The following is a 24,019-nucleotide window of genomic DNA, read 5'->3' as shown; positions in this document are numbered from 1 at the left end:
CTATAGTGAAGCAGAGGGGCAGCAGCAGCAGCGCCTCCACCAGTAACAAAGCGCTGCTGCGGCTCCCTCCTTCACCTCCCTCCTCCTCCTTCCCCCGTCAGTGCCGCTGCTCCTCTCCGGGCGGCTGTGCGCTGCGGGCAGCGGTTGCCCGCAGCGCACAGCGGCATGTAATGAGTCAGTTTGACTCATTGCATGCTTGGGCCCCTGGACAGAGGCGGGCCCCAGTGCAACGCACTGCTTGCACTGCCGGTAGTTCCGCCTCTGCTCCGTACTGTAAATATCTCAGGGTGAGATCAGGCCGCTAGAAGGGTGAGTGGCGGTGCCGCTGTTTTCACATGCCATTGCAAAGTAACTTTCCCCAATCTTGCACCTAATCGTAATTACCCTTTAAAGTGGAGCAGGGATGCAATGCTGGGCTATGCTGGGGCCTGTGCAATACGTGTGTATGTGTGTGAGATCATTATGGGATCCGGTCTGAAGATCGACACTGTCTAGGTCGACAATGTTTAGGTCGACCACTATAGGTCGACAGTCACTAGGTCGACAGGGTTGAAAGGTCGACATGTGCTAGGTCGACAGGTCGAAAGGTCGACATTAGTTTTTCACATTTTTTCTTTTTTTGAACTTTTTCATACTTAACGATCCACGTGGACTACAATTGGAACAGTAATCTGTGCCGAGCGAAACGGTAGCGGAATGAGGGTACACGGTGCACTTGGGGTTCCCAGTCACTCTACGAAGAAAAAAACAACAACTCATGTCGACCTTTTGACCTGTCGACCTAGCACATGTCGACCTAGAAATCCTGTCGAACTTCCAACCCTGTCGATCTCTAGTGGTCGACCTAAACATTGTCGACCTAGATACTGTTGATCTAATGATCCACACCCATAAATACAGTTGTTAAAAACACTGACATAAATGCCAGAGCATTGTGCTAATAACACCACTCACAGTGGGAGTAATTCCAAGTTGATCGCAGCAGGACATTTTTTAGCAGTTGGGCAAAACCATGTGCACTGCAGGGGGGCAGATATAACATGTGCAGAGAGAGTTAGATTTGGGTGTGGTGAGTTCAATCTGCAATCTAAATTGCAGTATAAAAATAAAGCAGCCAGTATTTACCCTGCACAGAAACAAAATAACCCACCCAAATCTAACTCTCTCTGCACATGTTATATCAGCCTCCCCTGCAGTGCACATGGTTTTGCCCAACTGCTAAAAAATTTCCTGCTGCGATCAACTTGGAATTACCCCCAGTGTTAGCGTGTTGCTGCTGGCTGTGTCCCCTCCCCTGTGTGTGATTCACGCTGATGACTGCGCACTCTCGCTGTTTGTTTACCACTGCAACCAGCGCAGATTTGTAGAATTTGGGCGGGAATGTAAAACTGAGGGGCGTGGTCTATGATGCACGGGGCGTGGCCTGTCATAGGAAACAGTGGTTTTGTGTCTATGCTGGGGGCGTAACGCAAGCCTCCATGGGGCGGTCCCTGCGCTGGGTGGGCGTGGCTACGTCGGCAGACACACCGGCGGCCTGTGCACGTGAAAGGAAAGAGAATACGGTTTAGGCACAAGAGGGGCGTGGCTTATTTGCCCACGACCATCGATGGGCGTGGTTTATATAACTGCGGGGCGTGGCTTCGGCGTCGCAAACCCGGCTGTGGCCCTACAGAGTCGCACACGTTATGGCCTGGCCGGGCGTCCTCATCCTTCCCGCACTGCTGCTGCTCGACCCGGCGCCGTGCGCCTCCCAGGCCGTCTCCCCCTCCCCGGGCCCGGAGCAGCTACCCCTCATCCTGGGCTTCAAGCTGGTGAGCAGCGACCAGGAGACCCGGCTGTCAGAGAGCGGGGAGCTGCAGGTGACCGAGGGCAGCCGCATCCAGCTGCGCTTCTACGGGCTGCACCTGCGACCGGACAGCGAGCAGCTACTGGCCTTCACCGAGGTGTCCCTGGGGCCGCAGGACAACCGCAGCTGCCTGGAGGACACCCGGGACCTGCTGCGCAATGCCCAGCTCAACGTCAGCGAGGAGGCGGCGGAGGGGGGCGGCACGGCGGCTGTGCTCCGCCTGGAGGTGCAGCTGCTGCGGAAGAGCCAGACGTCCCGGGTGTACGCGCTGTGCACCCGCCGGGGCCCCGGCCTGCCCTGGACGCTGCACCCGGGGCCGGAGGGCCGGCTGCGGGTGCTGGAGGAGCACAAGCCCTTCCTGCCCGTCTGGCTGCAGGGCATCATCATCGCCGTGCTGCTCGCCCTCTCTGGCATCTTCAGCGGCCTCAACCTGGGCCTGATGGCGCTGGACCCCATGGAGCTGCGGGTGGTGCAGCGCTGCGGCTCGGAGCGGGAGAGGAGATACGCCGCCAAGATCGAGCCGGTGCGCCGCAAGGGCAACTACCTGCTGTGCTCGCTGCTGCTGGGCAACGTCCTGGTCAACACCACGCTCACCTCGCTGCTGGACGAGCTCATCGGCTCCGGCATCGCCGCCGTCATCGCCTCCACCAGCGGCATCGTGGTGCTGGGCGAGATTGTGCCCCAGGCCCTGTGCTCCCGGCACGGCCTGGCCGTGGGCGCCAACACCCTGTGGCTCACCCGCATCTTCATGGTGCTGACCTTCCCCCTGGCCTACCCGGTCAGCCGCCTGCTGGACTGCGTCCTGGGACAGGAGATCGGCACCGTCTACAACCGGGAGAAGCTGCTGGAGATGCTGAAGGTGTGTGGGAGGGAGGGGGATGTGGCCCTGTCTGACAGGACATGCTGGCACTTGTGGTTCGACCAGTGAGGTGATGTCAGTGGCAGAGGAGGCACTGGCTAGTATCACAGCCACACACAAATCATTAGAATAATACAAAGGTGGCATAAACTATAAATACCTGTTATCATTTTCACAGTCAAATCCCTGGCTCTGCCCATCGCTGGGTTCTGCACACACCCGGCCCTGACCCATGTGGTGCCCTGGGCAATATTTAAACTGGTGCACCCTTACATTGCAGCCAGTCTCACTGCCAGGCGTTGGGGTTGTATCAGTAATGAGGGGGTAAGTTGCCGTTGCTATGGCGTGGGGACACCAGCTGTGGCACCACATCTTGTGGCCTGATCTGGCCCCAGAATCCTGACCCCTTTGGGGATGCGATTAAAACTTGGCAAGTTCCAGAGCTACTGTAAGCACCCTAAGCATTCGCCTGTATGGCCCATGCCTGGGGCCAGCTCTGCTTCTTCAGCTGGGAGCTAGGAGGTGGAGGGCTCCTGCTTGCTTATAGCACTGTCAGGGGAGAAGCAGGGTTACAGGGATGGGTGTATGTTGTTTTGCATTATAACAATATAATCTGTATATATTTTACTGCCTAGAATCTGGTTATTTATTTGCTCAGGTCAGTTATCTGCTGTCTATGGCTGTTGTTGCCAATACGCTAATTGGCTACATTGGTGTCCGTGTCTGCACTCTGAAGCCTATAGGGGGATATTCAATTTCCTGCGGTACCTTACCACGGGTAATGATATCGCCCCGGGCTGCCTTATTGGGGATTGTTACCTTCTGAAGTACCGTGTCCCGGCTCCTGACATCTCCCGGTGCAGACAGTCCGGCTCCCGGGCAGTCTCCCTGCAGTCCCAGGCTGCTGCCGCAGTCATGTGACACTGACTAGAGAGGTCACCGCGGCTTATCAGGATTTTATTTCACCTGCCTCAGGTAGGCGAAAAAAAAATCCCCAATAAGTTCCGGCTTTTCATGTCCTCGGCAGCGAAAACGCACTGGTTTCACTGAACCGGTGTGTTTTCATAAAAAATAAAAATAAAAATCAACAGGGGATCAAATTGGATATCGCTGTAAAAGAAAAAAAAAAATCTGGGAAAAATCACCAATAACTCCAGTTTTTCACTACGGATGTTTCATTGTCTGTAATTGGATATCGCCCTGTGTTTTGTTACTCTTTAAAAAAAAAAAAAAAAAAAATGTTTTGTTTATTATTGATGTTTGTTTCCTGTCCTGAAGGTGGGTACACACTGACAGATATATCTGGCGATCGATTGATCGGCAGATATATCTATGGACGGATCGGGCAGTGTGTTGAGTCTACACACTGCCCGATCCGTTGGGGACTGACGTAATGAACTGGGCGGCCGTGTACACACGCCCACCCGCCCCGTTCAGCTGTCAATCACCGCCGGCTTCCGCAGCATGTGTACGGGGGTCGGCACAGCGATGTGCCAATATATTGGTAGATATGGTGGCTGTCGGCTGTGCTGCGGGGCCGACGCGGTATGTCTGAATGACTGAGTTCAGACATATCGCCCATACACACTGGCCGACGGACCCGTGTTATATATCGGGCGTTCAAGAGAACAGCCGATATATCGGCCAGTGTGTACCCACCTTTAGAGATGTGGTTCACCAGGAATAATTCCTTGTACGTGTTCTTTTAGACTTGATCATTGAAACTGATTATGATTTTTATTTTTTATTTTTTTGTGGCCTCTTCTCGTACAGGTTACGGAGCCATACAGCGGACTGGTACGGGAAGAGATGAATATCATCCAGGGAGCGCTGGAGCTGCGCACAAAGACAGTGGAGGACGTGATGACCAAGGTGGAGGACTGCTTCATGCTAACCAACGACGCCATATTAGACTTTAACACCATGTCCAGCATCATGGAGAGCGGCTACACCCGTATCCCTGTGTATGAGAATGAGCGATCCAACATTGTGGACATCCTCTACGTGAAAGACTTGGCCTTCGTGGATCCCGATGACTGCACCACCCTGAGCACCATCACCCGTTTCTACAGTCACCCCGTCCACTTCGTGTTCAGTGACACCAAGTTGGATGCTGTGCTGGAGGAGTTCAAGAAGGGTGAGTGCGGGGCTGGAGATGACATTTCATACACGGAGATGCAGATTTTTCTGACTTGTTTGTGGGGTCTCACAAGTCTTACATTACTTTTTTTTTTTTTTCTCATTGGATTAAAGAAACAACTACAACTCGGGTTCTGGTCCTATAACAGTGTAATTGTTGTGCGACGGTGTCAGCTGGTTTATAGCGGTGATATAATTAGTTTTGCGACATGTTATATAGTGGTACTTTGACTTGGCTCAAGAAAGCATAAAACTGCTACATCAAACCCGTCTCATTCTGTAGCCAGATATTAAACCGCTGTGGCTGTAGGTACCTATTGCAGGTGTATTGGTAACACCCGTATTTAGAGCTGTAGAAATACATGCCCTATTATGTTCTCCCAGCCAGCAAGGATAGGTTTACGATAGGAAATAAAACATTAGACTGACAAGTATAATAACAATACAGCCCATTCTTGTTTAGTCTGATGGTGACCTTGTGTACACAGCGAAGCTGGCATTAGTATGTGCCTCTTGCCCACACTTACGTTTGTCTTGGTCCAAAAGTCACTAACCCTTCAGCAAACATTAGTGAGTGAGGTTTCCAAGCTTGTAATTTACTGCCTGGCACTCGGTGCTCCATGTAATATCCCCTGCACACTGCACATATTGTACTTGTGGTGTACCTGAGAAGATTGCACAACTGTCAGTTTAATTACGGAACACAAATACAGAGATAATTAAAGTTTGGACGGTGTGTATGGGAGAATTTTCACATACACTGTCTCAGCCGCATGCACCTGTGTGAGGGATTAGTTGGCGACCGCATGTGAGGTTTGGGTGGTCTGTGTGCAATACTACATGGTAAGTAATTATTACATCTGTGTGTATACACCATGTGACTTGTTTCTCTTCCATCATCCAAAGGAAAGTCTCACTTGGCCATTGTACAGAAAGTGAACAGTGAAGGAGAAGGTGATCCGTTCTATGAGGTGATGGGTCTAGTAACTCTCGAGGATGTCATAGAAGAAATTATCAAATCAGAGATTTTGGATGAATCGGATCTTTATAGTAAGTTTCTCTCCACCATCTGCGTAAACTTCATTTGTGCTTCCAATGATTCTGCACTTTATACATATCAACATATGGCAAGTGTAAATGTCACTTCCAGAGCGGCTAATCATTAGGAGGTCAGGGTGCTCTTCTTTCTGTAACGTAAATTATTCAAGGAATAGACCTGTAAGGTTGTTGTGTTAGCGTATGGAGAGCTTATGTGCTGCGATGTACAGGCAGCGTCTAAGAGGAAAAAAGACCACATTGACCAAAGATCAGGTTACACACATGGAGAAAGAGTTGGGGGGTAGACCAGGGCCTGATAGATATTTTAGAATTTTGTGAGCTAGATAGAAGATTTAAAAAAATAATAATAATAATTTTTAACCCTTCGATCTGCATCACTTGCTCTTCCTCACGCAGTGCTTGTCCTGTACATTTACCCATAGGGGAACTACTCATACACCTCTTGCCATCTGATAACTAATGTGCCACTGCTGAGCCTGCTTGGTCATTCAGCCTTCCGTTATGCCAATCTATGCATGGCTCAGCTAGCCAATATTGTGTGTGAGGCAAGGTACCAGTTGGAGGAGAAGGACAAATGTCCTGTGTCCTATGCCCCTCCTATAGCCAGATATTCAATAAGCTTTTATTGGGTCTGGTTTGAATATTCTTTTGATCATGAAGACGTTCTGTCAGGGAATGGACTAACTAAATGTGTTTTTTCTTTGTAATCTTTTCTCCTTCATCCACTAGGGGCCACTGGAGTGCAGTAACAATGGGGATATAGTAGGCAGTAACTGGGAGCTGGCACTTTACATTTATAACCATGTGACTAGCATCTCCCCTACTATATCCCCCCTCCAAGCCAGTCTTTCATTTGTGCCCAAGGGAGCTGGTTCACTCTTCAGACCTCTCCTGAAGATATTTTTATTTATTCTTTTCTTTACACTCAGACTGGCAGCTCTACCTCTGCCAGTCTGCACCGCGGAAGCTGCCGGAGGGGGCCCATCGCAGCTGCGTGCGGCTTGGGATGGATCCCCAGCTGAAGGAGACTCTGGCTCTCTGGAGATGGCCGGACACCGCTGTGTGCGGGGTGTGTCGGGGCCACTCTATCAGCAGTACCGGCCGCGGCTCGCATTGCCGGCGGGGGATGCAGGGCTCCCCCCGCTACAATTTTCTAGGGTTTAAATTGAGTGCCTTAACGGGGGGGGGGGGGGGCGGAGCTTAATCCCAACATGGGCCTCAGCTCCTGGCAGCCCCGGTGGCTCTGCGTGCGCTGGCATCCATTTTCTCACTGCATTGAACCTCTGCCCGGACTCCGCTGCTGGCGGCGAGAGTCCGGGTTATCTCCTCTGTCGCCCAGCAACGGTAGCGGTGAGTATAACCCTGGCTTCTGGTAGCAGGAGCCTGGGCTTTTCAGCTCTGTTAGCGGTACCGCTAGCGCAGTTAGTTTTAAAAATAGGCACCGTAGCGGGGGGCGGGGGGGGGGGGGGGGTTTATCAGCTGGTCCGGGGGGAGATTTCAGATCGACCTCATGTCATTCCGCCTGACCCTTCAACTGCCTCTTTACTACTCTCGTATGGGAGTCCTGGCAGCAGTAGCTGTGGATGCCCTCATGGCTCCTTGGAACTTCTGGTTCGTTTATCTTTCCTCCTTTCCCGTTGCTACCTCCTGGTTCTGCAAAGCATAAAGGGAGAATACGCGCTAGTCCTCCTGGTGGCTCCAGATTGGCCGCACAGGACTTGGTACTCCGCCCTACACCTGTTGTCAGTAGAGGAGTCTTGGCTACTGCTTCTATGGGACGATCTGCTTCAACAGGGTCCTTTTATTTATTCAGCCTTACGTAGGCTTCGTTTGACGGCATGGCTGTTAAGAAGGCCATCTCAGAAGGAAGGGGTTTCCTCGTACGGTTATACCTACTATGCTCCGAGCTCGGAAGTCAGTTACATCGTCTCACTATTACCACATTTGGAAACTTTATGTGGAATGGTGTGACCGAGAGTTTTCCCCTTCAGTTTTTCATTTAGCCACCTTACTCGTTTTCTCCAGGTGTTTTTTCTCGGCAGGGCTTCGACTAAGTTTACTTGAGGTTCAGGTCCGTGCTCTTTCGGTTTTTCTTCCAAAGGAAATTAGCCTTGCTCAGAACTTTTTGCAGGGAGTTCTTTGAATGCAGCCTCCCTTTCGTCCTCCAACGACACCATGGGACCTCAACCTGGTCCTCACTTTTCTGCTGTCTCCGTTATTTGAGCCTCTGGAGTCGTTGGAGATGAAATATCTCGCCCGGAAGGTGGTCTTCTCCTGGCTCTGGCTTTGGCCAGACGGGTGTCGGTACTTGGTGCTCTCTCGCTTTCTCTCTCTCTCCCTCTTGTCGGCCGCCTTCCCTGATATTCCATGAGGTTATGGCTGAGCTTCATACCCCAATGTCGTTTCTCCCAAAGGTGGTGACCGCTTTTCACATAAATCAGCCACTTGTGGTTCCGGCCCTCTCGGCGGATTCACTAAATTCGGGATATTTGGATGTTGTCAGGACGCTCCGACTCACAGTGAGGTCTTCGGCTATTCGGAAGTTTGTTTTCTTATTTCTTCTGTACGGTGCTACCTGTCCTGGATGGCCGATTTACAAGCAGATGTTGGCCCGTTGGCTATGTCTGACCATCAGACAGGCTTCTGTGTCTGTTTCTCGAGAGCCTCTGTCTTCCATTTCGGCGCGCTCTATGGGAGCTTCGTGGGAGGCCGCCCGCGGGGTTTTCATGACTACTTTGTCGCGCTGCCACTTGGTCAGGCCGACATACGTTTGTCAAGTTTGACAGGTTTGACACTTTTGCGGCCTCTGGGTCAGTTTAGCCGGCCGGTTTTGCAGGACTCTCAGTGCTCTCCCTCCCGTTTTGGGCGCTCTGGGACGTCCCCATTGTTACTGCACTCCAGTGGCCCCTAGTAGATGAAGGAGAAATCAGGATTTTAGTACTTACCGATAAATCCCTTTCTCCGATTTCACAGGGGCCACTGCACGCCCACCCTGCGCTGTGTTCCTCCTACTTCACTTATTTGTTTGCATGTCACTGTGTGACTGCTCGTTTTGTTCATGTTACCCTTTCACTGTGTTTTCCAGGTTTCCTTGGTGTTATCTTGTTTTAAGGGGCTTAGCGAACTTCCTTTACTTTAATGTTGGTCTTTTCCAGCTCTCCTCGGGCACAGTTTTAACTAGACTGGCTTGGAGGGGGGGGACATAGTAGGGGAGGAGCTAGTCACATGGTTATAAATTTAAAGTGCCAGCTCCCAGTTACTGCCTACTATATCCCCATTGTTACTGCACTCCAGTGGCTCCTGTAGAATCGGAGAAAGGGATTTATCGGTAAGTACCAAAATCCTGATTTTATGTATTTTTGTTTGATGTTACACAGTACGTTTTGGTTGTAATTTCAGAATCCTTTTCCCACCCTGTGATGAAAAGTCTTGGGTCATGAAAGGCATATACAATATGAGTATTATAAGAGCAGATTTAGTATCAATGGCTGCAGAGAATACACTTTATTTTTTTTTTTAAAGAAAGCCTTGACGTAGGCATGCTGGTAACGGTTTAGGTAAGGAGGGGATTACTGGCTTATCACTTGGCAGGAAGTAAGATCTTACAGATCATAGCTGAGGATGTGCAGTGTATTGGTTAAGTGGTACCCTGCAGACTGGGTGGGCGAGCAGTGTTCTTGTGTCATCACTTTGTGAGTCTTCCCGGAGCCAGAGCAGAGGGATTGCGTCAGATGAAGCTTCTGTGTAAACAGCCAGTATTATTACAGTCAGTGACTAATAACCACTGTAATCGCCTGAGACTAAGAAACTATTCAGTAGAAAGAAATGTTCTCAGTAAGACATGAAGCATTACGATGGCAGAGAAGTATGGATTATTTAGGATTAAGTTCATGTATGCCAGCTCCAGATATCCTGGATGCAGGTGCAATGTAGGGTGCACAAAAATGATCAAACTTCTAATGCAGCTCTTCAAACCTATACAAAGACTCTGTTCTTCTTAGGAGCCAGGGCAAGAGGTGCACATTGAGCTTAGTGACTTACCCAAATGCTTAGAGGCCAACAGTAAATATGTATATGCAATGGCATCCTGCACTGTGTATATGCCTGTTGGATGCAAACCGTAATATGCTGAGAACTATATATCGGACAAGCACTGAACAATCCAAAGCACCACATCAGCCTGCGAGCTTTGAGCTTTGGCCATTATCTGCATAATGCCTTCCTCCTTACCTGGCTCTCGGGCACTCTGTGCCAGGTTGGGCTCTGGTGACTTCTCAGTGATAACGTGAGCGATTTCTCAGACTTTTTTTTATTTTTTTTTTATTTGTAAAAGGCATTTTTTGTAAAAGGCATAGAGTAGGTGTTACCCATTGCAACCAATCAGATTCTAGCTATATATCTAGTACAGTCTAAAAAATGGAAGCAAGAATCTGATTGGGTGGTGTGGGTGACAACCAGATTTTTGCTTTTAAGAAGGCTTGGTAAATCTCCAGTGTAGTTGTATGGATTCTTGTCTGTTATAAAAAGCTGTGACTGCCGCCATGGTAAATAGCTTCCATTACTCAATCTCTCCTCTTACCTCCCTGCAGCGGATAATCGCAGTAAGAAACGCGTTGGTCGTCGTCAGGACAAAAAGGATTTCTCAGTTTTCAAAGACCCAGATCATGAGCTAAGAGTAAAAATTTCACCCCAGCTGCTCCTTGCTGCCCATCGCTTCTTATCCACAGGTTACTGTATACACCTACTTTGTCACGGAGCTCTCATTTCTTTCTTACTGATCTTCTGCTTACTCCTGGCTTGTCCTCACTTTGCAGAGGTGTCCCTGTTTGCACCCACCTTGGTATCGGAGAAGACGCTCCTGCGCCTGCTAAAGTACCCAGATGTAGTGCAGGAGCTGCATTTCAATGAGGATGAGAAGAAGGCACCTGAACACTACCTGTACCAGCGCAACAAGATAGCCGACTACTTCATCCTTATCTTACAGGTGTGTTGGTCGTGCTGGCTTACTGCTGGTGGGTGTACTGGAAGGGTATGACCTGGGAATGGTTACATGGAACAGTAGAAGATTGGCAGTGTAAATAGAGCCAGCAGAAGGGGTTATAACTAGAGCTGCAGGGCTTGTTTCTAGGCCTCATGTGTAATCTACAGTGTTTCTCTTCATTTCCAGGGGAAGGTTGAAGTGGAGGCTGGGAAGGAGAATATGAAATTTGAGTCTGGAGCTTTCTCCTACTACGGTGTCATGGCTATGAGTGTCACATCAGCTAATGGTGAGTGCTGAATAAATTCCAGATAGCACCAATGACGCAGCCTAAAGTGACCGTATTGCTTCCTCCTCATTTCCCTGCATCTCTTATTCCATCCACCCCTAGCTCCTGGCCGTCATAAAAGGGGGGTCAATGTTTTCAAGGTTAGCAGGTAAAGGACTGCATGTGTATGTATAGCGTGTGCACGTTCCTGGCACGTACCGCAGGGACAGTTCCTGGCTACCGTGTGTGGGTGGAACAGCAGACTGGAGAATAAGAAGCGTGTATAACTGTGTGGAGCTGCGTGTATCATTAATACGCAAGTTGTGTCTTGGTTACATAGCTGCTGCTCTTCTTTCTTTGTCCGTCTTGTGTGAATTTTAAAGCTCTTGATTTAATCCAGGTGGTTTTGGCGGAGTGTATATAGGCGTTTGCCACTACAGCTTTTTGTTGCACTTCCCCTTAATATTCTAGTTGTTGGGATCATCTCAGGTGTTAAGTTCCTATGTTTTAACCAAGCTGAATGGGTAAAGGGGTATATGCCCTGTACTTTTACTAAGGAGATGTCTAAAAGTGTGCCATTAATCCCTGAAATCCCCATTGTTGTGTGCTGACTGATAGAGCCCAGGGTGGCTGGTTTATATCTCAGTCCATCTCCATTGTTTCCTAGTGGTCTTTCAGTGCCATGTGGGCTTCTGGTTCTCTTACATCTCTAACCCTTCCCTTGCCCATCTTTACTCACCACCCTGTACACTATACAGTGCTGCTTCTCTGCACTACTGCAGTGCCCTGCCCTGGTGTCTCCAGGCGTTGGGTATATGTTGCCGGCAGCCGGGATCGAGTGCCGGCCACGGGGCGAGCACAACAAAACCCCTTACATACTCGGTGGATCGCTGCGCTCACCACAGGTTCTGTTCCCACTCTATTGGTGTCCTGGACACCCACGAGTGGGAACAGCCCCTGTTAGCCGGTATTCCGGCTGGCGGCATTCTGACTGTTCGGGATCCTGGCGTCAGTATGCTGACCGCCAGGATCCCGGGCGCCTGCAACGTAACCGAATCCAATCTCCAGCACATCCCCTATCCTCTGCCTGTGCTCCTATATCTTAGTACAGGCGATCACATCACAAGTGCAATGACGGAAAATTGGGAAGGGGGGACTCTGTCCCAGAGCACTGTCTGCAGCATGTCTGAGAAGCTGTGAGTTCTGTGACCTTTGTACAGTTGTGTAGGTAAAAAGTACTGAAATGTCATTTGTGTCCTTTATTATAAAGGCTAAATAGGGGATGCCAAGTATATTGTAAGCACAGGCTATTCTGACTATCCATCCAGCATGTTCAGGGTCATGGAAAAGATACTTAGCTTGGCTAGCATGGCTTCAGGAGGAGACACCAGCTGTTCTGGAAGTGCAGTGATTATGGGGGGTGTTTGTCAGGAGCTTCTGTGCCCATGACTGCTGAGCTTGCACAAATAAGTGACTGCTATGATGTAGCTTAGAGGGCTAATGGGTATCTGCACCAGTCCAGAGGCAAAAAACTGCTTCAGTCAACTGTGTTGTGAGAGTCCAGTAACCTACATCATTGACTGAGGAGACGCCACAGGATAACATTGTTGGGCTACAGCGCATGAAGCTCTCATCACACCTGTAAATGCACGGTTGTGACTTCAGTAGTGCGTGGAGCACAAGCAGTGGAGGAAGGCATTGTGGTCTGTGTGCATATGTGGCAATAACCCCAAGAACCCTACAGCCCTGAGGGTAGTTTCCATGTTTGGGCAGCTTCCTGGATGACAACCAGCACATATGGACCCTCAGCGGATTGATAATGATGGCTGTGATGTTGGTAATGTGCCATGGCCGTCTCAGCCACCAGAACCAGACTGCATTGAGCATTTATGGGATATGCTGGAGTTTACATCCACAGATCGTCCGTGATGATCTGACTTCTGTGCGGCTCTCCTGCACAAGTCCTATGAGGCTGTCCTACTGTGCGGTATCTGGATGATAGATCGTCTGCGTACAAAAGGTTGACAGTGTTGAAGTTCGACCTGACACATGTTTTTTGTGTTTTTCACATGTTTTCATAACATTTGTTTGATTTACTATCCACATGGACATCTATTGGGAATATTAACTTGTGGTAAGCAGAGCGAATCTCCTTGCTTGAGACGTGGCGAGCGTACACGTTTGTACTGACCGTGGTCACATAACATAAAATATACAAGATTTGGCCTAAAAACCATTATGTCAACCTTAACCACTGTCGACCATAACATTGTCCATGTATTAATCCACATCCCTACTGTGGTATAATAGCAAATCACTTCTGATCATTACCTAGCTGCAGAAACCGCCATTAGTGAACTAGAATAGACGCTAGCAGCAGATACTTTGAGTAGCTCGGATTATTTTTTTTCCAGCACATTCCACAGATGATCGATTTGGATTGGGGAATTTGGATGCCGAGTCAACACTTTGATGTCAAACCAATCCTGAACATTTTTTGCAGTGTGTCAGAGTACATTATCTTTCAGAAAGAGGTTAATATTGCCAAGAAGGGGTGTACTTGAGGGGTAATTCAGAGTTGATCGCAGCAGGAACTTTGTTAGCAGTTGGGCAAAACCATGTGCACTGCAGGGGGGCAGATATAACATGTGCAGAGAGAGTTAGATTTGGGTGAAGTGTGTTCAAACTGAAATCTAAATTGCAAATGTAAAAATAAAGCAGCCAGTATTTACCCTGCACAGAAACAAAATAACCCACCCAAATCTAACTCTCTGCACATGTTACATCTGCCCCTCCCCCCCCCCCTTCAGTGCCCATGGTTTTGACCAATTGCTAACACATTTGCTGCTGCAATCAACTCTGAATTACCCACTTGGTCTTTAACAGTATTTAACTAGATGGTACGTGTCAAAGGAACATCCACATGAATGCCAGGACCCAAGGCTTCCCAGCAAAACATTGCCCAGAGCATCACACTGCTTCCGCTGGCTTCTCTTCCAATAGTGCATCATGGTGCCATCTCTTTGCCAGGTAAACGATGTACATAACTCGGCCGTCCACATAATGTAACAGAAAATGTTATTCATCAGTCCAGGTGCCTTCTTCCATTGCTCCATGGTCCAGTTCTGAAGTTCATGTGCTGATTAATCAGCGTTACCTTTTTCAGCAATTTGTGCTACAGCAGCTCTTCTGTGAGCTATGACCAGACGTGCTAGCCTTCACTCTCCATGCATTAGTGAGCCTTGGGTGCCCGTGATCCTGTTGCTGTTTCACTGGTTGTCCTTCTTTGGACCACTTTTAGTAGGTACTAACCATTGTGTACAGGGAACAACTCACAAGCTGCCGTTTTCTTTGATTTAGCCATCACAATCTGGCTGTTACGCTCAGACCCTTACAATGCCCATTGTTCCTGCTTCCAACACATCAACCTTAAGAGCTGACTGTTCACGTGCTGCCTGTATATAATGTGTATGTATGTGTGTGTGTGTGTGTGTGTGTGTGTCTAGGCAATTGCATCACTGGTTAATACGATTTACTGTATACAAATAACTACATGTCAGCAGACCATTAGAACCTCTTACAAAGTAAATAACCTCCTTACATCCGGTCCTATCTGTACCAGTGGGCTGAGCAGTGGCTTTTGGAGACCTACAAATCTCCGCTTTTTGTAAAGGGCGTTATAATTGTGACGCTGGTGCATTTAGGTACTGCCACGTATCTGTCAGGGCTGCCCATTCATTCTCTCCAGTCCCATGTGCCAAGCTCTGCATTAATCTTTCTCATGTCCTAGAGGATGCTGGGGACTCCGTAAGGACCATGGGGTATAGACGGGCTCCGCAGGAGACATGGGCACTCTAAAGACTTTAGAATGGGTGTGCACTGGCTCCTCCCTCTGTGCCCCTCCTCCAGACCTCAGTTAGATCCTGTGCCCAGAGGAGACTGGGTACACTGCAGGGGAGCTCTACTGAGTTTCTCTGAAAAATACTTTTTGTTAGGTTTTTTATTTTCAGGAAGCACTGCTGGCAACAGGCTCCCTACATCGTGGGACTGAGGGGAGAGAAGCAGACCTACTTAAATGATAGGCTCTGCTTCTTAGGCTACTGGACACCATTAGCTCCAGAGGGTCGGAACGCAGGTCTCACCCTCGCCGTTCGTCCCGGAGCTGCGTCGCCGTCCTCCTCACAGAGCCGCAAGATAGAAGCCGGGTGAGTATTGAGAAGAAAAGAAGACTTCAAAGGCGGCAGAAGACTTCAGATCTTCACTGAGGTAACTGCTGCGCGCCATTGCTCCCACACATACACACACACACAGCGGGCACTGTAAGGGTGCAGGGTGCAGGGGGGGCGCCCTGGGCAGCAATACTAACCTCCAGGGACACTGGCATAGGCAATATATACTGCGGAGGCGGTAGATTAAAAAAAACCCGCCAGTATAAATAATTTGAGCAGGACCGAAGCCTGCCGCTGAGGGGGCGGGGCTTGATCCTTCAGCACTAACCAGCGCCATTTTCTCCACAGCACACTGCAGAGAAGCTGGCTCACCGGACTCTCCCCAGCTGAACACGGTTCCAGAGGGCAAAACAGAGGGGGGGGGGGCACATTAATTGGCGCAGTGAGTAAATATATATATATATATATAAGTCCAAAAAAAGAACAGCGGCACTCGAGGATTTAGGTGAAGCAATCAATTTGTATTCAAAAAGATGATTACATAAAAGCCAACGTTTCGGGGCTTACATGCCCCTTTGTCAAGGTTACATGCCCCTTGACAAAGGGGCATGTAAGCCCCGAAACGTTGGCTTTTATGTAATCATCTTTTTGAATACAAATTGATTGCTTCACCTAAATCCTCGAGTGCCGCTGTTCTTTTTTTGGACTTCTACATTGCTGCTACCACAGAAGGCACCGGGGTACTTGAACGCCAGCCAGGAGAGTGCCAGTCCCATTTGGGATATATATATATATATAATTATATATATATATATATATATATATATATATATATATATATATATATATAAATAAAATATATCTCTCTATAAAAGCGCTGTACTGACTGGGATTTTATTCCAGTGTCCGGTGGCGCTGGGTGTGTGCTGGCATACTCTCTCTCTGTCTCTCCAAAGGGCCTTATTGGGGGACTGTCTCCATATAGATATATCCCTGAGTGTGTGGGGGTGTCGGTACGTGTGTCCGCATGTCTGAAGCGAAAGGCTCTTCTAGGGAGGAGATAAAAACAATTCAGCGCTAAGAACTAGTTAAATGTATAGTGGAAAATTTATTAAGAACATAGGTCGTCCATTTCATACATATTAATATATAATTACTGTTGCAACAGATAATAAAAATATATAATAAAGGTACCACAATTAAAAACTAGTACCAGCACGGGACAACTGAAACCAGTGAGAGGATCTCCTTTTTACGGAGTGCTAACCGACTGGAGGACTCACTACAGTGAACTGGTAACACCGTACAAAAATCTCCCTAGGATAAGGCTTCTTGCAATACACCCAGCATTTCAAGAATTTTTTTCAAAACTTAGCAGTGTTGATCTTGGCCCTATTTTTTAATTGTGGTACCTTTATTATATATTATATATTTTTATTATCTGTTGCAACAGTAATTATATATTAATATGTATGAAATTGACGACCTATGTTCTTAATAAATTTTCCACTATACATTTAACTAGTTCTTAGCGCTGAATTGTTTTTTCTTCTCTGTATACATTTAAGGGTTTAACTAGCCCTCTTATTCAGCAGCTTGAGGATCCACAACACCTGTCAGCGCCATCCTACCTTGGTAGTTTTTTTCACACATTCTTCTAGGGAGGAGGTGGAGCAGATGATTGTGGTGTCTCCGTCGGCAACGCCGACACCTGATTGGTTTGATATGTGGAATGTTTTAAACGCAAATGTGTCTGTTACATAAGAGATTGGACAAAGCAGAGTCCAGGGATAAAACAGGGAGTCAATCCATGGCTTTGACTGTGTCACAGGGCCCTTCGGGGTCTCAGAAACGTCCACTGTCCCAAGTAGCAGACACTGATACCGACACGGATTCTGACTCCAGTGTCGACTACGATGATGCCAGGTTACACCCAAGGGTGGCCAAAAGTATTAATTATATGATTATTGCAATAAAAGATGTTTTGCATATCACAGATGACCCCTCTGTCCCTGACACGAGGGTATGCATGTTTAAGGAAAAGAAACCTGAGGTGACTTTTCCCCCATCTCATGAGCTGAATGAGTTATTTGAAAAAGCTTGGGAAACTCTAGACAAGAAACTGCAGATTCCCAAGAGAATTCTTATGACGTATCCTTTCCCGGCACAGGACAGGTTACAGTGGGAATACTCACCCAAGGAGGACAAGGCTTTAACGCGCTTGTCCAAAAAGGTGGCGCTACCATCCCCGGACACGGCAGCCCTCAAGGATCCTGCTGATCGCAGACAAGACTACCTTAAAATCAATTTATACGCATACGGGTGCCTTGCTCAGACCGGCAATAGCGTCGGCTTGGGTTTGTAGCGCTGTAGCAGCTTGGGTAGATACCTTGTCAGCTGACATTGATACCCTAGATAGGGATACCATTTTATTGACCTTAGCTCACATTAGAGACGCAGTCTTATATATGAGAGACGTTGGACTGCTAGGTTCGAGAGCCAACGCCATGGCGATTTCTGCTAGGCGAGCCCTGTGGACCTGCCAATGGACGGGTGATGCCGACTCAAAGAGGCATATGGAAGTTTTGCTTTACAAGGGTGAGGTTTTATTTGGGGAAGGTCTCGTGGACCTGGTTTCCACAGCTACCGCGGGTAAATCTACTTTTTTACCTTATGTTCCCCCACAGCAAAAGAAAACACCACAATATCAGATGCAGTCTTTTCGGTCGCATAAGTCTAGAAGAGGTCGGGGTTCTTCCTTCCTCGCCAGAGGTAAGGGTAGAGGGAAAAGAATGCCTGCTACGGCTAGTTCCCAGGAGCAGAAGTCCTCCCCGGCTTCTACTAAATCCACCGCATGACGCTGGGGCTCCTCTGAGGGAGTCTGCGCCGGTGGGGGCACGTCTTCGACTCTTCAGCCACGTCTGGGTTCAGTCAGACGTGGATCCTTGGGCAATGGAAATTGTATCCCAAGGCTACAAGCTGGATTTCGAAGACGTGCTTCCTCGCCGGTTTTTCAAATATTCTTCCCCAGAAAGGGAGATAATTTTAGCTGTAATCCACAAACTGTGTCAACAACAAGTGGTTGTCGAGGTTCCCCTAATTCAACAGGGGAAGGGGTACTATTCAACCCTATTTGTGGTCCCGAAACCAGATGGCTCGGTCAGACCCATTCTAAATTTAAAATCCCTAAACCTGTACTTGAAAAAGTTCAAATTCAAGATGGAATCGCTCCGGCCAGTTATCTCCAGCCTGGAAGGGGGGGATTTTATGGTGTCACTAGACATAAAGGATGCATACCTTCATGTCCCCATATATCCCCCTCATCAGGCGTACCTGAGATTCGCTGTACAGGACTGTCATTACCAGTTTCAGACGTTGCCGTTTGGGCTTTCCACGGCCCCGAGGGTTTTCACCAAGGTAATGGCGGAAATGATGGTGCTCCTGCGCAGGCAGGGAGTCACAATTATCCCGTGCTTGGACGATCTCCTGATAAAAGCGAGACCGAGAGATCAGTTGCTGAAGAGCGTGTCGCTCTCCCTGAGTGTGCTGCAGCAACATGGCTGGATTCTGAATCTACCAAAGTCATAGTTGGTTCCAACGACTCGGTTATCTTTCTTGGGCATGATTCTGGACACTGAACAAAAGAGGGTTTTTCTCCCGATGGAAAAAGCCCAGGAACTCCAGAACATGGTCAGAGACCTGTTAAAACCGAAAAAAGTGTCAGTCCATCAATGCACTCGAGTACTGGGAAAAATGGTGGCAACCTATGAGGCCATTCCCTTCGGCAGGTTTCATGCGAGGACATTTCAGTGGGACCTTCTGGACAAGTGGTCCGGGTCCCATCTTCAAATTCATCAGAAAATAAGCCTGTCCCCCAGGGCCGTGGTGGCTGCAGAAGAGTGCTCATCTTCTAGAGGGTCGCAGGTTCGGCATTCAAGACTGGGTTCTGGTGACCACGGACGCAAGCCTCCGAGGATAGGGATCAGTCACACAAGGAAGAAATTTTCAGGGAACATGGTCAAGCCAGGAGGCTGGTCTACACATCAACATACTGGAATTAAGGGCCATATACAACGGCCTACGACAAGCGGAGAATCTTCTTCGCGAACTACCGGTTCTGATTCAATCAGACAATGTCACAGCCGTGGCTCATGTAAACCGCCAAGGTGGGACAAAGAGCAGAGTGGTAATGGCGGAAGCCACACGGATTCTGCGCTGGGCGGAAAATCACGTAAGCGCTCTGTCGGCAGTCTTCATTCCGGGAGTGGACAACTGGGAAGCAGACTTCCTCAGCAGACACGATCTCCATCCAGGAGAGTGGGGACTTCATCAAGAAGTTTTTGCAGAAATAACAAGTCTTTGGGGACTTCCTCAAATAGACATGATGGCGTCACGCCTCAACAAGAAACTTCGGAGGTATTGTGCCAGATCAAGAGACCCTCAGGCAGTAGCGATAGACTCCCTGGTGACACCATGGGTGTTTCAGTCGGTCTATGTATTCCCTCCTCTTCCTCTCATCTCCAAAATATTGAGAATCATAAGAAGAAAAAGAGTGCAGACAATACTCATTGTTCCGGATTGGCCTCGAAGGGCCTGGTATTCAGATCTTCAGGAGATGCTCACAGAAGATCCATGGCCTCTTCCTCTCAGGGAGGACCTGTTGCATCAGGGGCCCTGCGTGTTCCAAGACTTACCGCGGTTACGTTTGACGGCATGGCGGTTGAACACCGCATCCTAGCTGGAAAAGGTATTCCGGAGGAAGTCATCCCTACTCTGATAAGGGCTAGGAAAGAGGTGACGGCGAAACATTATCACCGTATCTGGAGGAAGTATGCTTCTTGGTGTGAAGCCAAGAATGCTCCTACGGAAGATTTCCACCTGGGCCGTTTTCTCCACTTTTTACAGACAGGAGTGGATATGGGTCTGAAGTTAGGCTCCATTAAGGTACAGATTTCGGCCCTATCTATATTCTTTCAGAAGGAATTGGCTTCTCTCCCAGAAGTCCAGACTTTTGTAAAGGGAGTGCTGCACATTCAGCCTCCTTTTGTGCCCCCAGTGGCACCATGGGACCTTAACGTGGTGTTACAGTTCCTTAACACTAGTTTGAACCTCTTCAAACGGTTGCGAGGCGGGTGTCCGAATTGGCGGCTTTGTCTCCCAAAAGCCCCTATCTGATTTTCCATGTGGATAGAGCAGAGCAGAGTTGAGAACTCGCCCTCAATTTCTGCCCAAAGTGGCTACGGGGGACTTGGATTCCAAGTCTCTTGATGTAGTCAGGGACTTAAAAGTTTATGTAGCCAGGACGGCTCGGATTAGGAAAACAGAGGCACTGTTTGTCCTGTATGCAGCCAACAAAGTTGGCGCCCCTGCTTCTAAGCAGACTATTGCCCGCTGGATTTGTAACACGATTCAGCAGGCTCATTCTACGGCTGGATTGCCGGTTCCAAATTCGGTAAAGGCCCATTCCACTAGAAAGGTGGGCTCTTCTTGGGAGGCTGCCCGAGGCGTCTCGGCATTACAGCTGTGCCGAGCAGCTACTTGGTCGGGTTCAAACACTTTTGCAAAATTCTACAAGTTTGATACCCTGGCTGATGAGGACCTCCTGTTTGCTCAATCGGTGCTGCAGAGTCATCCGCACTCTCCCGCCTGGTCTGGAGCTTTGGTATAATCCCCATGGTCCTTTTGGAGTCCCCAGCATCCTCTAGGACGTAAGAGAAAATAAGATTTTAAACCTACCGGTAAATCTTTTTCTCCTAGTCCGTAGAGGATGCTGGGCGCCCGTCCCAGTCCGGACTACATTCTGCATGACTTGTATGTAGTTTTTGCTTACATAAGGGTTGTGTTACAGTTAAGATCAGTCTCGGGTTGATGCTGTTTTGTTTCATACTGTTAACTGGTTCGTATATTCCATGTTATACGGTGTGGATGGTGTGGGCTGGTATGAATCTTGCCCTTAGATTAACAAAAATCCTTTCCTCGTACTGTCCGTCTCCTCTGGGCACTTTTTTTCTAACTGATGTCTGGAGGAGTGGCATAGAGGGAGGAGCCAGTGCACACCCATTCTAAAGTTCTTTATAGTGCCCATGTCTCCTGCGGAGCCCGTCTATACCCCATGGTCCTTACGGAGTCCCCAGCATCCTCTACGGACTAGGAGAAAAAGATTTACTGGTAGGTTTAAAATCTTATTTTTTGTGACAAACATTATTGTATAATATAATGCTTGATATTTCCCGTGCATTACTACATAGTGATGCCACGGTCAAATCTTCATCTACAGTTTGTTCCATAAAGTAAAAAGGTAAAGGAACGTTTTGTCGGGTTGTGAATTTGCGACAACTGACTGTTTGGACATTACACATTTGGGACTGCTATGCAGCCATTGTGGTGTGTTTTAGTTATTGTTTTTATTTAATTATTTTTAAATGCAATCTCTTTATTTAAAACCAACAGCATGAACAGATACAGACAAAAGCTACACATGAGGCATAAAATTACCTGTCCGTGTCCAGGACATAATACAATCACACCTGGTTGAAAAATAATTTCAAGAATTCACATGTTCAAGACCTTAGGGGGAAAAAACCAGCATGAGCTGCAACTTGGTTTGGTTAATGTGCAGAAAATATAAATGACCCAAAAACAGATATACAGGAGAAAAGGGGAAAGAACGTCAGGCTAAAGAGAATACAAAACTGGAAGTAGCCGGCAAGAACAGGGTTTTTTATTTTTGTATGCAGTTATAACAGGAGAAAAAGTGTATAGTAAAGTAATGACCAGCTGCATACGTAGAATCGGTACAAGCTAGACACATCGGAATAATCAACAAAATACATAGTTGAGCAGTCAAAACAATAACCTAAAAACATGTGAGAAGCAGACTGCGGGAAACTGTTGTTGGATGTTATTTATTTAATTATAAAAAGAGGTAGTTAGGGGAGGGAAATAGTAAAAATAAGATTTTACTTACCGATAAATCTATTTCTCGTAGTCCGTAGTGGATGCTGGGAACTCCGTAAGGACCATGGGGAATAGCGGCTCCGCAGGAGACTGGGCACATCTAAAGAAAGCTTTAGGACTAGCTGGTGTGCACTGGCTCCTCCCCCTATGACCCTCCTCCAAGCCTCAGTTAGGATACTGTGCCCGGACGAGCGTACATAATAAGGAAGGATATTGAATCCCGGGTAAGACTCATACCAGCCACACCAATCACACCGTACAACTTGTGATCTGAACCCAGTTAACAGTATGATAACAACGAAGGAGCCTCTGAAAAGATGGCTCACAACAACAATAACCCGATTTAGTTAACAATAACTATGTACAAGTATTGCAGACAATCCGCACTTGGGATGGGCGCCCAGCATCCACTACGGACTACGAGAAATAGATTTATCGGTAAGTAAAATCTTATTTTCTCTGACGTCCTAGTGGATGCTGGGAACTCCGTAAGGACCATGGGGATTATACCAAAGCTCCCAAACGGGCGGGAGAGTGCGGATGACTCTGCAGCACCGAATGAGAGAACTCCAGGTCCTCCTCAGCCAGGGTATCAAATTTGTAGAATTTAGCAAACGTGTTTGCCCCTGACCAAGTAGCTGCTCGGCAAAGTTGTAAAGCCGAGACCCCTCGGGCAGCCGCCCAAGATGAGCCCACTTTCCTTGTGGAATGTGCTTTTACAGATTTTGGCTGTGGCAGGCCTGCCACAGAATGTGCAAGCTGAATTGTACTACAAATCCAACGAGCAATAGTCTGCTTAGAAGCAGGAGCACCCAGCTTGTTGGGTGCATACAGGATAAACAGCGAGTCAGACTTTCTGACTCCAGCCGTCCTGGAAACATATATTTTCAGGGCCCTGACAACGTCAAGTAACTTGGAGTCCTCCAAGTCCCTAGTAGCCGCAGGCACCACAATAGGTTGGTTCATGTGAAAAGCAGAAACCACCTTAGGGAGAAATTGAGGACGAGTCCTCAATTCTGCCCTGTCAGAATGAAACATTAAGTAAGGGCTTTTATATGATAAAAGCCGCCAATTCTGACACACGCCTGGTTGAAACCAGGGCCAACCGCATCGTCACCTTCCATGTGAGATATGTTAAGTCCATAGTGGTGAGTGGTTCAAACCAATGTGACTTAAGGAACCTCAAAACAACATTGAGATCCCAAGGTGCCACTGGAGGCACAAAAGGAGGTTGTATATGCAGTACCCCTTTTACAAATGTCTGAACTTCAGGTACTGAAGCCAGTTCTTTCTGGAAGAAAATCGACAGGGCCGAATTTTGAACCTTAATGGACCCTAATTTTAGGCCCATAGACAGTCCTGTCTGCAGGAAATGGAGGAAACGACCTAGTTGAAATTCCTCTGTAGGGGCCTTCTTGGCCTCACACCACGCAACATATTTTTTCCAAATGCGGTGATAATGTTTTGCGGTTACATCCTTCCTGGCTTTGACCAGGGTAGGGATGACTTCATCTGGAATGCTTTTTTCCTTCAGGATCCGGCGTTCAACCGCCATGCCGTCAAACGCAGCCGCGGTAAGTCTTGGAACAGACAAGGCCCCTGCTGGAGCAGGTCCTTTCTTAGAGGTAGAGGCCACGGGTCTTCCGTGAGCATCTCTTGAAGTTCCGGGTACCAAGTCCTTCTTGGCCAATCCGGAACCACGAGTATCGTTCTTACTCCTCTCCTTCTTATGATTCTCAGTACT

General features: G+C 48.2%; 1 protein-coding gene across 3 annotated transcripts in view; it reads left to right on the top strand.

Annotated features, from left to right (window-relative positions):
- The first annotated feature begins 1,577 nt into the window (after nucleotides 1–1,577).
- The window catches only part of CNNM4 (cyclin and CBS domain divalent metal cation transport mediator 4), a 51,422-nt gene continuing 28,980 nt past the window's right edge, over nucleotides 1,578–24,019 (top strand). Inside the window, exons 1-7 of one of the 3 annotated variants that reach the window (XM_063932001.1) lie at nucleotides 1,578–2,705; nucleotides 4,479–4,842; nucleotides 5,751–5,894; nucleotides 10,493–10,630; nucleotides 10,718–10,887; nucleotides 11,071–11,170; nucleotides 11,273–11,318. In XM_063932001.1, the coding sequence (XP_063788071.1) occupies nucleotides 1,686–2,705; nucleotides 4,479–4,842; nucleotides 5,751–5,894; nucleotides 10,493–10,630; nucleotides 10,718–10,887; nucleotides 11,071–11,170; nucleotides 11,273–11,318 (1,982 nt within the window). In that variant the 5' untranslated portion in view covers nucleotides 1,578–1,685. The remainder of the gene's footprint in view (nucleotides 2,706–4,478; nucleotides 4,843–5,750; nucleotides 5,895–10,492; nucleotides 10,631–10,717; nucleotides 10,888–11,070; nucleotides 11,171–11,272; nucleotides 11,319–24,019) is intronic. The other 2 variants (XM_063932002.1, XM_063932000.1) reach the window with 2 other exon arrangements.

Source organism: Pseudophryne corroboree, chromosome 6 (assembly GCF_028390025.1).
Source record: "Pseudophryne corroboree isolate aPseCor3 chromosome 6, aPseCor3.hap2, whole genome shotgun sequence".
Taxonomy (NCBI): Eukaryota; Metazoa; Chordata; class Amphibia; order Anura; family Myobatrachidae; genus Pseudophryne; species Pseudophryne corroboree.
This window is presented reverse-complemented; position numbering and strand designations above follow the sequence as displayed.